Here is a 16,744-nt window from a genome sequence, read left to right on the forward strand (position 1 = left end):
TACGGTAGTGATGGTGATATGGTAATATTGCTGATGATGATAATGGTGGTGCTGGCAATGATGAGAAGGATACTGGTGGTAATGATGATGGTGGTGATAATAATGGTCATGCTGACAATGGTGACTATGATAGTGGTGATGTTGATGGGGAGCATGATGGTGGTGGTACTGGAGATGGAGGTGATAAGGGTATTTATGATGGTGGGGATGATGATGACAGTATCTAACATTTACTGAGCTATAGTCATGTACAAGCGTATATTACAAGCACTTCCTAGCAGTCAATCCATCTTCCAGACAGAAAAGTGAGAGCTATCGCTGTTCTGCAATGGAAAAGATTGAGCCACAGAGAATAGAAGCAAGTCCCACTGTCATACAGCCTATCAAAACCTGAGTCTGGAACCCATTTGAGTGAGGCTCTTGGAACCTTTTAGTGGGCATAATGCATGATGGGAAAGTTTCAAGGACTTCAACCAGGTCATCTGGCAGTCGCACTGGGCATGCTGTTGACCCTAAGGTGAGATCTGCTGGGGCTGCACAGCCAGGGAGAGGGTTGTCCACTGACTTGGCCTCAGCTTATAATGTCACAGCAGCAATGCAACCTCCTATAAGTGGGCATCCAGAAAGTGAGTTCTGGAGCTCCCATATACTCTGAGAAGCAACACAAGCTCTCACAAGAGAAGACTAGTTCAAAAAAAAGTCCCTTCCACTCAGAAGACCAGAACAAGACAGGCTTTCCCACATAGCAGAAGGGCCAGGGGATAGACACTCCCATCTAGAATCAGAAAGCAGGGTCTGGAGAGACGGCTCGATGCTGAAGAGCATGAGCTGCTCATCCAAGAGGACCTGGGTTCGATTCCTAGCACCCACTGTTGTGCTTTCCTGTCCCTTTAAGGGACAAGCCACGCCCACTCCCATTACCTCTGACCTGCCCGCTGCCATCTTGCCCCTTCCCTCTTTTGCTTCCTTGGCATGTGCACGCGTTCTCTCTGTCTCTCTCTCTTTCCTTTATCTCTTCTCTATCTCCTCTCTCTCTCTCTCTCTCTCTCTCTCTCTCTCTCTCTCTCTGCCTCTCTCCCTCAATAAAATGCTTTATGCCTATCTTTGTGTTTATGTGTCTGTTACCTGCCACCACCGGCCGCAGGGCACATGCCCTCCCACTGGTGGGAAAGTGTAGCCGCTTGTCACCTGGTGGGCCCCGCCAACCCGCCTCGGAGAACGTTTTAAGAATAACACCCACACCATGACTCAAAACCACCTGCAATTCTAGTTTCAGGGGATCTGATGTCCTCTTCAGGTCTCCACAGGCACTACACACATGTGGTGCACAGACATACGTGCAGACCAAACATCCATATACATAAAATAAGAATAAAATAAAACCAGAAAGCTGATTGTGGGCAATAGCACCATTGTCAGGCTAAAAGGCAATGAAACTGAGGCCTTCTGGGTAGACAGAGTCCAGGTCCTTTCTGCAGATTCTAGAGGTGAGTAGGATGGGAAGGGGGTATCAGGGTATGAGGCTGGGCCCCTGAGTATGAGTCTCGAGGCCTCTGAGAATGGGAAAATCACACTCAGTGAGGTCACATCATGACTGCACCACAGAGGACAAAGATGGGCACTTTGGGGAACACAGTGGCCCTTAGTATTCACTAATCCTCTGTCCTCAGAATATGGAAAAGGTTTTTTAAAAATAAATAAGATTGGGGTCAAGATCATGATGGGGAAACCCACAAAGACAGCTGACCTGAGCTCATGGGAGCTCATGGACTCTAGACCTACAGCCAGGGAGCCTGCATGAGACCGACCTAGGCCCTCTGCATGTGGGTGACAATGTGTAGTTTGGTCTGTTTGTGGGACCCCTAACAGTGAGACCAGGATCTGTCCCTGTTACATGAGCCAGATTTTTGGAACCTATTCGCTATGGTGGGTTGCCTTGCTCAACCTTGATGTAGGAGAGAGAAGCTGGCCCTGCCACAACTTGGTATGACAGGCATTGTTGACTTCCATGCGAGGCCTTACGCTTTCTGAGAGTGGATGGTGGGGGTAGAAAGGAGGTGTGTGGAGGGAACTGGAGGAGATAAGGGAGGGGAAACTGTGGTTGGTATGTAAAATTAAAAATTAAAAAAATAGGTTTATCTGTATAGAACATGTACAGAGTCTACAGTCTGATTGTTGTTGGTAGGGATTTTCATTGTGTGTGTTAGAAGCCATCTAGGAAGGAGTCCCAGTGCGCAGAAGGTACCTAGGCTATGTGCAAACACCTCACGATTTTAAAAGGGCCTCAAGCATCCTTGAGGTTGAATGTCAACCTGTTCCCCATGGATAATGAAAGGTGACAGCAAAGCATCTATCAGCGTCAGTGTCAGCCCGCAGCTGCTCAGGAGCTCTGCAAGATGAACACTCAGGGCTCCCAAGTGCCAGCCATCTACTGCCATTAACACTCGGAAAACCAGCTCCACTGTCCTGGCAATCATCACAGAGGGAGACTGGGACCTCTGGGGATGGGGAGGGACAGAACAGAGAGCTAGCAGCCAGGGGCATGAGGGAACCTGGCACATCTCCCAGGGTTCGGGCAGGCTGGTCTTCCGCCTGGAACAAGTCAGTGCCCACCAACCGCAGCACATCCACAGACCTTCATAGAATCCATCCTCATCCATGTCTCCATAGACGTAGAGGTACTTTCCTGCCGTGAGAGGCAGCTCGGCTTCCCGGTTCTCATTGGGCCCATCAAAGGGGTTGTAGCTGCGGGAAGAAGCAGTTTGCATGTTAGTTGCCCTGGCCATGGTCTGCCAGTATATGGTTCCTTATACCTGTTACATGTCAAATGGTGTCACAGCTCACTTAGTGAGATCCCATGTCTCCTCCCCAGCCTCCTCTGGCTGGCTCACACCAATGGTTAAAGGTAATTCTGAAGCCACAAGAGCTCTTTGAATCTGAGGACATCTTGTCCAGACATCTTGCTCCCATGTGTCTCTTTCATCTGAACTACACATTTCCAAATTAGTGAGCTACTATGAACAGAGTGAAGGCTGTTGCTTTTGTTTTTTGTGATTTATTTCTTTATGTGTATGTGTCTGGGTGTGTATATGTGCACATGTGTGTTCAGTATCTGTGGGAACCAGAAGAGGGCACTGGATCCCTTTGAACTTGAGTTACAGGCGATTGTGAGCTGCCTTATGTGGTTACTTGGAACTGAACCTGTGTCTGCAGGGAGGGCATTCAGTGCTCTTGACAGCTGAGCAGTCATCTCTCCAGTCCAATTATGTTGCCTTTAAACAAAAATTAGCTAACTGAGGTAGAACAGCATTGCACATACTACTTACCATGTTTTTTCACCTTACTATGTAGGATTCCATATTTCTATCCCACCAAGTCTGCCATTGCCTTTTTAGTTTAAGTATAGTAGCCCACTGTTGAAGTCACCAAACTTTATGGAACTGTTTTTCTAAAGTCAGATGTAGACCCTGCTTCTACCTCCTGACTAACAATGCATTCAGTGTCCTGGCTAATGTCCTTATAACATATCTTTGAACACTTTCACAAGGAAAGACATTCTAAAAACTGCATTTGCTTGATCAATGGTATGTTCTACTGAAGACTTCTAAGATATGATGCCTGGGATTTGGGCAAGAGAGTAGAGGGGTAATTGGAGGCATCAGTGGAGGAGGCTCTGGACACGGTCTCCCCTGTGACATTCTGTTTGACACTTGTTGTGTCCCCTATAAATATCTGCCACAAGTCTCAGCCTCTGACCTCTATGAATGTGGCCTCATTTGCCAAGAAGTTCCTACATGTATCACCCAGGTGAGAGGATATCACACTGGCCAGGGTGGACATTGATGCCTGAGACATGGGAACACACGTAGAAGAGGTGGCCATGGGAAGGGGGAGACAGAGCCTAGAGAGATACAGCAATAAACCAAGAGCCCTGGGGCCACCAGAACATGAGAAGGATCCAAGACCCTCGGTCAGAGTCTGCCTGGGCCATGGCCATAGGGTACCTTAATTCATCTGCTGGCCTCTGGAGCTGCGAGGGAGCAAGTTCCTGGGAGCTCAGCTTGAGACACCGAATCACGGCAGCCCCGAAGAATAAAGTGTGATCTCAACCTGTGCACTCCCTGCCTCTCACCTGCTTCTTCTGCCCCAGCACTCGGAGTGGAGGTGTGGCATCACATCCCTACCTGTAGCGGGCGAAACACAGGTTTCCCAGAGCTGCTTTGCTTGGAGTTGTTAGAGTTCCGGTCATTGTCCATCTGTGAGGAGTGATTGTGGTTTACAGTTGGTGATACTAAAGGCTACATGTCTCACACACACACACACACACACACATAGTGATACAACTCCTTCCCTGGACATTCAGGAAATCTGCCTGTAGTCCTACTGGGCTTCACTAGGAAAGTATCCCAGTCTGTGAAACTCTCATGTAATGGGAATCACCTCCATAGACCTTGCTGGAATCCTAGCTTGAACATCAGCAGGGACTTGGGTGCCCCCCGCCCAATGCTGTAGCCTAAGACACCAGAATGTCATACCAAGTAGCTTGTGGAAGACAGAGGTGACCACACCTTCTGCTTTCAGAGGGCTCTTGCTATGGAAGACCCCATTTGTCATCTCCAGGGGCATTCGATAAAACATGGAGATCCACAAGAAAGGAAAAAGTAGGGATCTTCTGGATAAAGTGTTTTGAAAATCCCCAGCTGTGGGATTCTCCACTGAGGCAATAAGCCAAATCCAGCCAAATTAATGAGACTGAATTTAATCTGAGCAAAGCAATTCCTGGGTGATTCTCAGGGTAAGAAAATAGGAGAGAAATCACGTGGCAGGGCTATGAGCCAGGTCTCAAATATCCTGTAGGTGTATAGGTTCTCTGGGATTGTGATTTGTGGGCTGGTTTTCTTTGCTTTATGTTTAAAAACCACTTATGAGTTAGTACATGTGATAATTGTCTTTCTGGGTCTGGGTTACCTCACTCAAAATGATGTTTTCTAGCTCCATCCATTTGCCTGCAAAATTCAAGAGAGAGCTAATCTACATGGGAAGTCGAAAAAGACAAGATCTCCTGAGTAAATTGGGAGCATGGGGACCTTGGGAGAGGGTTGAAGGTGAGGGGGTGGCAGGGAGGGGAGTAGAGAAAAATGTAGAGATCGATAGAAATCAATTTAAAAAAATATCCTGCATGTGTGGTCTTGAGTGTCTCAGGGGGAGGAGCCTCTGCTTGGTGGGCTTTCTCAGGGACAGGGTCTGGAGAGAGAGAGGTGGGGCTGAAGTAGAGCCTCCACCTAAACACCTCTCATTTCCCTCTTTCGCCCTGCAGTCTCAGGGTCTGCAGGACATAAGGAGACGGCCACCAGAGTCCCTACACTGCAATAATCCCAGTAGCACGGTAGCCTTTCCTGGGAGGCCACGTGCCTCTGAGATAAGGACACTTGACTCAGTCTCAGATAAGAGGGAGACTGAGTCCCAGTGTCCTAGGGAAAGAAAGTTCCCCTCCCACCCCTTCTGTGTATGGAAGGCAGAGTAGTCCTTCATGATGACGATTAGGCCATGCAGCTCCTTCCTGGGAGCTCTCCAGCACCACCCTGTGTGGCTTACACAGAGATTAGTGCTTTTCAAGGGACCAAAGTCACACCTATCCCTACCCCCACCACCTCCCAGCTCTCCTCAACCAAACACCTGGCTTCTCGGGCACACAGTAACACCAATGGCCAACCTTCCTGGCTCACAGCCCCTCCCTGCCCACACAGCCAGTTCTGCTGTCTGCAGAACCCTCACCAGGACTTGGTTGTCCAGATACTGATGGAGTGCTTGTCCTCCCACCATATGTATTCCCCCCATAATATCCAGGACCTTGGCCTGTAAGCTGTAGGTCCCTACTTCCTGACACATGGTGGTTCACTAGGGATGGATGTAGAAAATTAATGGAAATGAAGGAAGAGGGCATGGAAGGATGGAGGGGCGGGGCATAGACATCCTCCCAGATACACTCTGGAGCCGGCTAGGCGGGACTCACCTCGGACTCAAATCTGCATCTTGGGCTGCTGGATCGTAACAGGAAGGAAGGCTTCACACACAGAGGCTCCAGCTTGTCTCCAGACAACAGGATATAGTCCCCAATCACAGAGTAGTGTCCAGTGGGACCCTCGTGACCTGGCCAGGACACAGGAGTGGATGGGGGAAGGAGACAGGCCATCAGCACAGCATGCTAGCTATTTGTCTTCCCTGAGCTTTCCTCTCTCTGGTGTCTGTGTGAGGACCACCCATGTCCTAGACTCCTCAGACTGGTTCACTGCAGCTCTGGATTGGATCATCATGGGTAGCATACAGGCTGACTGTATTGAAGGCTTGGCAGTCATATGTAATAGACAGCACAGGATGGCTGTACTGAGGGCTTGGTGGTGATGTGTGATAGGAGACACAGCAAGGCCCAATCGGAGAGGGTGAGTGCATCCTGAACTGGGAGTCTTTCCCTTCTGTTGGCTTGAAATTGGTAGGCTGTGAGGCCCAGTAGTCCCTCGGCCTTTCTGACTTGGATAGGAAAGAACATGCAAGAACAGAGTCTGCCCATAGAGCTGGGCACTGTAAAATGGAGAGGCAGAGTCTGGACTTTCTGTGACATCACCAAAGGTACCTGAGTGGAGCTGTACCTAAAGCTACACTCTAGCTCTTCCCCTCTTGGATGGCAATGACCTCCCTGTTCATACCGGTTTACATTGAAGTCTGTTGTCACTTTGACAAAAAAGAAAAGAAAAGAAAAAAGGAAAAGAAAAAAAGAAAAAGAAAAGAAAATTGTTCAATTACCAAGTTTCTGGCTAGAAATTATTTGATAGGAGGCTTCTCAGTACCAAAGCAGGTCCCTGAACACTATCCTCACAGTTACTGAGTTACTGTGTTACTGAGGCCAGACCTGCAGCACACTCACCCAGGATGGCCTTATCTAAACCCCAAAGCCACATTCTTTTACATCAGGATCCAAATATGAATTAGGACAGGGCCTTTCCTGGCACCCTCTGCTGCCTTCAGGTCCACATGTCTCTTGCCCGGGGCATCCAGCCGCTTCCTGAACTGCCCCATCAAGAGGTCATCTCATTGAGGGACAGGAGACCAAGACTAAGGAAATAAAAAAGTGGCTAAAACTAATGCAATTAGCGACCTAGCAAACGCATTAAATAAAGAGGAAAACCCTGCTGCCTCTTCCAGTGTGGAAGAACCTGGAGGGCCTTATTCAAAAGAAAATAATAATAGTCTAAATAATCAAAATAATAAAATAAACAGCAGAAGATATAGACCACACTTTCCAGTCACACGTGGACTCTGCTGATGCCAGAGTCCTAGAAGCAGAGAGGAGGAAGTGGTGGCCAGCTGGGCAAGGGAGTGGGAAGGTGTGGAAGCATTAGTGGCGAGGTCCTGGGCTCCAAGGGGAATAGGTTTAGGCCCTGGGATTCAATGCTGCATCTAGAGTGAGTGCATCATGCTATGTTGCTCCCATGCACAGCTAGGAACTTATGCCCTGGGTCCCATCACATGAGCACATCTCTAAGGGACTATAGGTTGGTAAGCCAACAAGTTTAAATAGAGCTATTTAGAAGAGCAGGGGACGATTAAAAGCAGTTATGCCACAGAAGAAAACGCAATATATAACTACCTACATTTAACCCTTACGGGCTGGGAGCCTCATAAGCCCCTCCCACAGCAGTCATGAAATGTCTACAAATCCTCAGGGTGTGTGGGGGAGGTCTCATGAGCCCGTTCTTGACAGGAAGTTAATGGACCCAGTCCTGTGCAACTCTCCTGTAGACAATCATAGCTGCTGAAAGTACACGAGGGCACCAGTCGCTTCATGCCTGAGAAAAGTGGTGCATACCTGTGGCTGGTGCCAAACTCTTGTATTCCTTCTGAGTCAGAACTGGAGACAAGCCGTTAGAGGTGTGTGTGTAACCAGCACCCCCCCCCCTTAAGAAACCTTCAGCTCTGCCTCAGGTGGCCTCCTAGGATTTTGTCATGCTGAGAGGGTGATCTGTGTGACTCCCTTGCAGCTAGGATGCAAAATGGGAAGCTTTGGGTTCTCTGGGGAGAACAGAAACTGTCTTGTACCTTTCATAGCTTGAATACATTTCCCATTGGCCACTCTTCTAGAACCCAACCATCCCTTCTGGAACAGCCCCAGCTTCTTTTTTCACCACACCATCTATCTGAGAGCATCTGTCTGGGCCAAAGGCCACCTTGAAGCTTATCTGATCTCTTGCATCAGAACAGGGCTTCCTACACAACTCTGCCATCACAACCTTGATGTTAAGACATCACAACCTTGACACCCAGACACCCGGATGCACTCTGCTCAGTAAACAACCAGAAGGTTGGGGACAGTCCCATGCCCTCAATCTCGTTTCTCATAGCAACAGCCACTGATGTTGTCTGTCAGTTTCTGTGATCTAGAGGTAGAAGAAAAAATGTAATAGCTGAGGAGCTGGGGGCGGGGGAAGAACTCCAGTGATGATGACACAGAGAGATGAGCATCGCCTCGTTTTTATAATTAAAAAAATCAGGAGCATTTCTCTATTTTGATAAGAACCAGGAGAGACTGGAAACTGTCTTAATAAAGTTACAAAAGGAAGTCTGGCATTAGGATCCCTATTTGGTCCCCTAATTAAAACAAATCAACAACTTGGGGGTTTGTTTTTTGATTTAAAGACAGGGTCTTGCACTCTAGCTAAGGCTGTTCTGGAAGTATCTGCAATTCTCTGGCTTCAGTTCCTCAAACGCTGGCTTACAGGTATGAGCCTGCAATCTAGATGGAGAGGGGCTACATAAGAATTGAGTTCCATCCCCAACATCCATGCAGAAAGCTAGACAGGGCAGCACATCCATAATCCCAGGGCTGGGACCAAGGAGACAAGCAAAGCCCTGGATCTCACTCACCAGCCATCCTAGGCTAATCTGCACATCCCAGGTCAATGGAAGACCCCGTCTCAAAAGCAAGGTGGACGGTTCCTGAGGAACAACACCAAAGACTGACCTCCACATGCATGCACTTAGACATGCATGTGCACCTGTACCCACACAAGCATGCTCCCCCCCACCACTAGCGTATCCAAGCCACTCTATGAACGGATAAGGACACAGCAGCCTGGGCTGTCCTTAGTCCTGCTGTGGTAGTTCTTTATACTCTCCACCACAGGCCCCCTTCCCCAGCTGTTGCAAACATCTGCCACTTACCTTTGCATATGGAAGTGGCTAGTCCATTTATGTACTGTGGGAAAAGGCTTGCCAGGGGCCAAGGGGACATCCAGCAAGGCCACTGAGCTGCTGCCCAGCAGGTCAAAACTCCCAGTGTGTTGCCGGAACTTCTCCAGGTCCCGGGACAAAAGGTTAAACTGCTCACTCTGCACACGGCATTTCTCTTCCAGCTCTCGGACCTGTTCTCTTCGTTTGTTCTGTTCGTCTTCTTCTCTTCTTAGTCTTCTTCGTCTTCATCTTCTTCGTCGCGACTCGAGGGAAAGGAGGATGCAAGACACAACAAAACTCGGCGCAGGAGGTTTATTGTGGCTTGCAGGAGAGAAGGGGAAAAAGAGAGAGAACAGAAGGCGTTTCAGCCTTTTTAAAGGGTCCCCCACGTGCATGCGTCAAGCGCCACGTTCTGCGCCTGCGCAGCCTTTGCGTGGACCGCTAGGGGCTCGTGGGAAATGTAGTTCCCCAGGCGAGCCACGCTCAGGGGCCTTCTGGGGAATAACAGGACCTTGGACTGTACAGCAGAGGTGGGACAGTGGTCAGAGAGGTATTCAGTGGCGCAGATATGCACCGCGGCACATGTGGCTTTTGGGTTAGAAACACCACCATCATTGGCCAATACCACCATGACACCTAGGGAAAGACAAGGATCTCCCAGAGAAATGCATGGAAGACAAGAGCAGTCAGCAAGCTCCCTCCTTGAGCAGGACAGGTGGGGAAGGTTGTCCCTGAATGCCGTGGGACTCTACTAGAATGTCAGCATCATGAGGTGAGGGTTGAATCTTTGTGCTTCCTGCTGCTCCCCAAAAACTTGAACCTGACCTAACTAAGTACCTAGCTGGTGTTCAATAAAGTCTTGTTTTATTACAGGCATGTGGGAATGTAGGGAAAAAATGGCTGTGAGTCCGTCTGTTGGCTGGCTTGATCAGGGCTCAGGAGTGTGGACAGTCCTCCTCTTCCACCTTCCATCCTCTTTAACCTCCTCTGCCTCTTCCCTTCTCTCTCTCTCTCTCTCTCTCTCTCTCTCTCTCTCTCTCTCTCTCCATCTCTTTTCATCCCTTCTCCCTCTCGACATCTCCTCCCTCCTCTTCCAGAGCTTCACCTCTCTCCTTTACCTCCTCCTCCTCCTCTTCCACCTCCTCCCATCCTCCTCCACCTCTTTTTCTTTGTTGGGGGTTGGGTACCAGAGAACACTTTAAGTTCTGAACACTCAGCCACCACATTGAGACCCACATTAGAAACAAAACATGATATACAGTAGGCATTCAATAAAGACAGCACATTCCTACCTTGCTCACCTGCTGGGCTCCGACTGGCATCTCCAGCACCCCCACCGTGACCATGCTCCCAGCCCTCAGAGTCCCGGGCAGTTGTACTCATTCGTGCCTCAGAGGCCCTGCGCATGGGAGGCCCATGGCTTCCTCGCCCAGGAGCACAGGGGAGATCGGGGCCTGCAAGAAAAGGGATGGCTTAAAACAGAGAGAGGGAAGTGATAGGGTGAGATGGAAGACATTTGACAGAACTCACCTGGCTTCTGACCTGGGGCCCTCCTTTCTTCCACATCACCTGAAAAGAGAGAGAGAGAGAAATGACGCAGAGAGCTAGTTTTCTGGTGTCTGTAGAGTTCTCACCTCAGAGATACACAAGGGGATCAGTCTGTTACTGAAAAAAGTTTTGAAGCATTAAATAAGTTTTCCCTCCAACCTCTTCCCTGAGCTTCTTCCTAGTGTCTCATTTCCTTATTGTAAGAGGAGACAAAAGCACAGACCAACAAAACAATGCCATTTCTTCTGCCTAGACAGGCAGGTCTGTCCAACCTTTGACACCACAACATATCATTGTTATCTGTGAATCCATGGTCAAGCACCACACAGCCACATTACCAAAAAAAGACTAAAAATTCTGCTTCTGTGCTAAATAAATTTGCAGTTCTGTTTGAGCTGCATGTGACCTGTGGACTGTGGGTTGGACACTCTGAGAGAGAGGGAAGGGTGATCAGGAGGAAAGGTAGTTGGTAGGATGCACGCTCCTCAGGGACACAGTGGCTATTGACAACTTGGTGATTCTACAAGAAGTAGAAATGGCTTATGACACTCCCTAGAGAAAACCTTTGGCACCGGGCTCCATGACTCTGAGAAGTTGTCCTATGAGAGATCAGGTCAGGCACTTAGATTTGAGCCCTGTATCTCTAGCTCTCTTTTGAGAAATGATGCCCCAACATTGTTGCTCCAGTTGATCTTACCATCCAGTGTTAATTGAGATTATTATAAGGGATTCGTCTGGCCAGTCTAAGTGGTACTGTCCAATGAAAGTGTAATTCTATGGAGTCATTTTTCTTCCTGTTTGCCTCTCTCCCTTTTAATGAACACTTTAATTATTAATAACTATACTCAGATAACAGCCATGATATTAATAGTGCTGGTAATTTCCCTTTGCTAATTTCATTTCTACTCATCTTTCACTTTTAATTAGTCCAGTTGCAGAATTGTTTACAGTCAATAGAAGAAACAAAAGTGAAAATCAGGCATGGTATAGCACACCTATAATGCCAGCACTTGAGAGGTAGAGGCAGGAGATTAAGGTTCAAGGTCACCAAATCCTCAGATAAAAAGGGAGTTCCAGAATATCCTAGGCTACATAAGATTCTGCCCAAGAAGAAGAAAAAGAGAGAGGAGAGGGAGGAGGGAACAGAGAGAAGGAGGAGAGGGAGAAGAATTAGGAGGGAGGAGAAAAAGAAGAAAAAATGGAGATGGAAGAGGAAGGAAGGAACACAAGAAAACCAGGAAAGCCTTTTTAGCAGGTCAAGTTCCACAGGTTCCGTGGTATATTCAGGTGAGTGGGATACTCTCCCAATTACTAATTTTAATTTCTTATTTTGTGCTTTTCATTTCCCATAAAGGAAGACAGCAAAGTACTTGACAAGCTGGCTTTTCTAGAAAGTTCCCTGTGCTACTCTCCCAAAAACAGGTTCATGGAAAACAACTTAGGGACTAAGAAGTCCTAGACTAGAGACCAGAAGTTGATTGGCAAAAAGAACTTTTCTAGGACACCTCCAGGTAGACCAGTAAGCCGGGACCTGTCCAAGGTTCTGGAAGGGGTTGGTTTTGTCCTACCTTGAGCTGGAGTTCGGGCTGTGTGCCTGGATTCAAGTGTAGGCTGTTCTGGGGCAGCAAGCTCACCAGCAGCCTGCTGGGGCTTGGTCTTCTTTATAGGCATGGGCTGTGGAAGAACCTGTTTGGGAAAACCCTTGAAGAACCATGCTCCTGAGCGCTTCCAGACCTGGGAAGGAAAGAAGGCAGGTGTGGGAGACATGGCAGCCAACTGCCAGTTTTTATCTTTGTTCCCATAGCTCTTGGTCATGACAGTGGCCACATGCATTTGTTCCATGACCTGATGGTCATTTTATTGATAGAGAAAGTTGAATGTTTGCCATGTCAAGGATCAATCCAATAGCTCAACGTCAGAGAGGGAAAGATTGTGGGCTCAATGCCAATTCTCTCATCTTGTAACAAGTACATCTTGTACTTGATATAAGAATTACGTAATAATATAAGCCCCAATACTTGGAGGCAGGAGAATCAGGAATTCAGGTTTGAGGTTAGCCTGGGCTACATGAGACCTTGCCTCAAAGGGACAAAATAAAACAGATGATCTAATCCCTGACAACTTCTTCAAGACCCCAAGTTTTTATCATGACTTCAGATTAGGCAAGATGATATAGGGACATCTGGAAGACTCCCAATTCCCATCTTGCTATTTGCTCTACAGGGTTACCCAGTGTGGCACATAATAACGGGACTTCCACAACTTTGGTTCTCTGGCTTGTGTGGTCCAAGGGAATACCAGAGGGGTGTGCAGATGTGGAAAGGGGAGTCATGGTATATATCCCCTTGGCTCTCTCCCTACTGCTGGGTGGTGATGACCTCCTTCAACTTTCTTCCTGGTTACTGTGCCGTCCTTCCTCTTTTATTCAGACCAGGAAGTGAATTCAGAGCCCTGTCATCACTCATATTGGAGGGTCCCCTCCACTTTTGGTGTCCCCCACTCTGCCATGAATAGAACCTTCATCAAACCTTCCCTGTGTGTCCTGCTGTCCTGAGGCTGAAGGGAGAGAATGTGGTCTTTAAAACAATCTCTCCAAGTTAAGAATCTGGAGAACCAGCTGGGGATGACTGGTAAAGAAACTGGAATGACTGGGGATAAAGTCAAAATCACAAAGCAGGTGTGGGCAAGAGAAGGATTCTAGAAGAAAATGGACAGAGAAAAGGGAAGAAGGATGGGGGAGGCAGAGGTTGAGGTAGGAGTAAGAGAAGGAATCAAAAGTGAAGAGATAAAATATCATGGAGGAATGGAGAGGGTGAGGAGCAGAAAGCAGGGAGATGAGAAAGACAACAGGCACGGAGGGAGAAAAGATGAGGGGAGTTTTGTAGACGACTCAGTGGGTGGAGTACACACATGAGAACCTGACCTCAGATCTCTAGCACCCACATAAAATCTTGGCAGTGTGCACCTGTCACTTCAGTACTAAGGGGTCCCAAGAGCCCACTGGTCAACCAGTCTAGCTGGAACCAAGAGCTCCAGGCTCAGTAAGAGACCTTGTCTCAAAATGCAGGGCAGAGACAATAGTGACAGACACTTGATGTTGACCTCGGATGCCACAAGTTCACACCTGGGCAAGCACACCATCACACACGTGTGTATACACTTATGTCACACAGAGAGAAAGAGGGAGAGATTTGGGGGAAGGGAGACTCAGAAAGTGAGGGACTGGGATGGGAGGGAAATTGAAGGGCAAAAAAAGAGGCAAAAGAAAGAGAGGAGGGGAAAAGGCTACTCTGGCACAGGAAGAGGCCTTGCCATTTCTCCAGTACTCATTACTTTTGTTTTAGACAGTCTGTTCAGGCTGGCCTCAGATCCACTATGCACTTGAGGATGACCTTGACTCCTGATCCTCCTGCCCCCAACTCTCCAGTTCTAAGATTGCAGGTGTGCACCACCATGCCCAATTCAAGCCATGTTGGAATTTTAATCTGGGTCTTGTGTGTTAGGCAAACACTATCTACTGAACCAAACCCCCAGCTTTAGGCTGGTTCCTTTCTTACCAAAATTTTAGGACACAAGAACCAGGCCAAGCCCCAAGCTTCCAAATGCCATGATACCCTCTCCCACCCTCATCTTACCCATGCCACCCCCATCCTCACCTCCAGACACAAGCCTGGCCACTCACCTCCCTCTGCTCAAGGCAGATCTTACACAGCCATACCGGATGTGGGCGGTTGTTGGAGGTCTTCACCCCACACTTGGTGCAGACATTCTGTGGACAAAACAGGCAGAACGCACACAGGTGAGGCCTAAGCACATACAAGTGAGGCCAGAGCACACAGAAGTGAGGCCAGAACACACGCAGGTGAGGACAGAGCACATGCAGGTGAGGGACAGCACACGCAGGTGAGGACAGAGCACATGCAGGTGAGGCCAGAGCACATGCAGGTGAGGCAGGCTTTGGGCTGTAGGAGACTAGAGACAGGCAAGGAGGAAGTTGGGGAGCAAAGGAGTTCAAAATCTCTCGGGGCATAGAAAGAACTAGAACCCTTCCTCACTTCCTCCCAAGAGCAAGGCCAATTGGAATAGTTTCACTTTTAGCCTTGCTGCCAATGGCAAGAGCTGAATTCTTCCTCAAGTGTTGGAGGGGAGGATTCTCAAAAAATTCATCCTGTGGGGTCTGGGTTCTCACCCAGCACATGGAGGAAGCCACTGGCATGATTTTGAAGAAAAGTCAGTGTATTCTTTCTGTTTATTGGCTTTTTTCCTTTCCCAGAAGACTTGAGACAATTTTAGCCGTGACCACACGTCCACCCACTCCAGTAGACAAGTAATGTCTGAATAACAGCCAGACAACACAGGGATACTCTACTCTGGGATGAGCTTCCATTGTCTGAAGACAAACAGGAAAACCCATAAGTGCATAAAATTACCTATCAGGGTAACTGCTATCATGAATTATCTTTCAGACAAACTTTCCCCAATACTGTATTTGTTTTGTTTTGTTTTAGACAGGTTTTTCTGTATTGCCCTGGCTGTCCTGGAACGCACTCTGTAGAGCAGGCTGGCCTTGAACTCACAGAGATCCACCTGCCTCTGCCTCCTGAGTGCAGGTGGCCTGAGCCACGACACCCAGCTAGTTCAATACTGTACTCTATGAGCTGCTTTGATCACAGGGCTGGAGATGCCCAGTGGCATGATGGGTTTCTCTAGCTAGGTGGATCACCAAATTCCTTGAGTGGGGTAAGGTGGACCAAAGACAGTCATGTCTCTGTTCTGGAGAGGCTGGATACACCCATTTCTGGGGGTCATGACAAGAACTCAGGGAGGGGCTTCCCTGCTTGGACAAATGCTCTTAAAATCCAAAGAATCCAAGTTGGCTGGAGAGAGGTTTTCTAAGTCTTTCTTTTAAAAAATAAATCATATATTTTTTACTAGTGCACACTTTTGAGTGTGTGTGGCCAGAGGAGAACTCTGTGGTGTTCTCATCTACATCACCAGGGTTCCAGGGTTGAACTCAGGTCACTTGGCTTGTACGACAGGTGCCTTTACCTGCTGAGCCATCTTTCCTGCCTTTGCTAAGTCTCCTGTAGCTTGATGCATGTTAAGGGAACAAACATGCATGTGTGGGTTCATGCATGTGCATGCACACACACACACACACACACACAGAGTATGCTCTTCAGACCACACATCTAACTTACTAACTAACCCATAGTCAGGATCCTCATGCCCCAGACTTCTGAGTTCATCCTGCATAGACCTCAGCTCTAAGAGGACATAAAGACCTTCCATGGAAGGAACCAGAACCCAGCCGACCTTGGGAGACTGAGAATCCTGAGGGATTCACACCCTACAACTGTCCTTCAGAGGCCAAGCTCCATCCTTCAGACCCCAGGCCCCAGATCCACAGTCCAAATCAGTCCAGATCCCTCTTCCCCATGCAGGTGTTCAACAGGAAAGGAAGAAAGGAAGCGTGATACTGGTACCTTCTTACAGTCTTCACACACGACACAGGCAGATCCCAGCATGCCCAGCTGCTCTCCACACAGAATGCAGCGGTTCACACCATCCCCGGCCACATTTTTCCTCATGTTTTCCAGATGGTCCACCAGGCGCATGGAGCAGAGACAGGGCAGTAAGGACCCCCAGGACCCAAGCAGAGGAGGACCCTCCATCTCTGATTCTACGTTCTCGAGGATCTGACAGTGGCTGCGAAGCCTTCCCTGGAAAGGACTTCCAATGCCAGTACTTCCAGAATGTCTGAGCTCACTCCAAGTCCAGGCTCCTCAGTGGCCATCAGTGCTGATGGCTTCAGGTTCAGGCCTCTCTTAGCTCACACAGCCTCCTCCAGTGATCGGCAACCAGAGTTCTGAGCTGGTCTCAGGCATCTGGAACAAATGCTTTCAAACTAAGCATACTGCAAGCACCTGCCAAAATGCAGATTCTGAAACAGGGGTCTGAGGTGGATCTT

The 16,744-nt window shown here is 48.5% G+C and overlaps 1 protein-coding gene across 1 annotated transcript in view; it reads right to left on the reverse strand.

Annotated features, from left to right (window-relative positions):
• LOC130871430 (RIMS-binding protein 2-like) overlaps positions 1-16,391 on the reverse strand; it is a 61,212-nt gene extending 44,821 nt beyond the window's left edge. Inside the window, 11 exon segments of the mRNA XM_057764764.1 lie at positions 2,636-2,745; positions 4,185-4,205; positions 4,207-4,256; positions 6,014-6,150; positions 9,217-9,259; positions 9,261-9,445; positions 10,527-10,679; positions 10,756-10,794; positions 12,408-12,507; positions 14,456-14,542; positions 16,260-16,391. Of these exon segments, the coding sequence (XP_057620747.1) occupies positions 2,636-2,745; positions 4,185-4,205; positions 4,207-4,256; positions 6,014-6,150; positions 9,217-9,259; positions 9,261-9,445; positions 10,527-10,679; positions 10,756-10,794; positions 12,408-12,507; positions 14,456-14,542; positions 16,260-16,391 (1,057 nt within the window).
• Positions 16,392-16,744: the final 353 nt, after the last annotated feature.

This window comes from Chionomys nivalis, chromosome 3 (assembly GCF_950005125.1).
Source record: "Chionomys nivalis chromosome 3, mChiNiv1.1, whole genome shotgun sequence".
NCBI lineage: Eukaryota > Metazoa > Chordata > Mammalia > Rodentia > Cricetidae > Chionomys > Chionomys nivalis.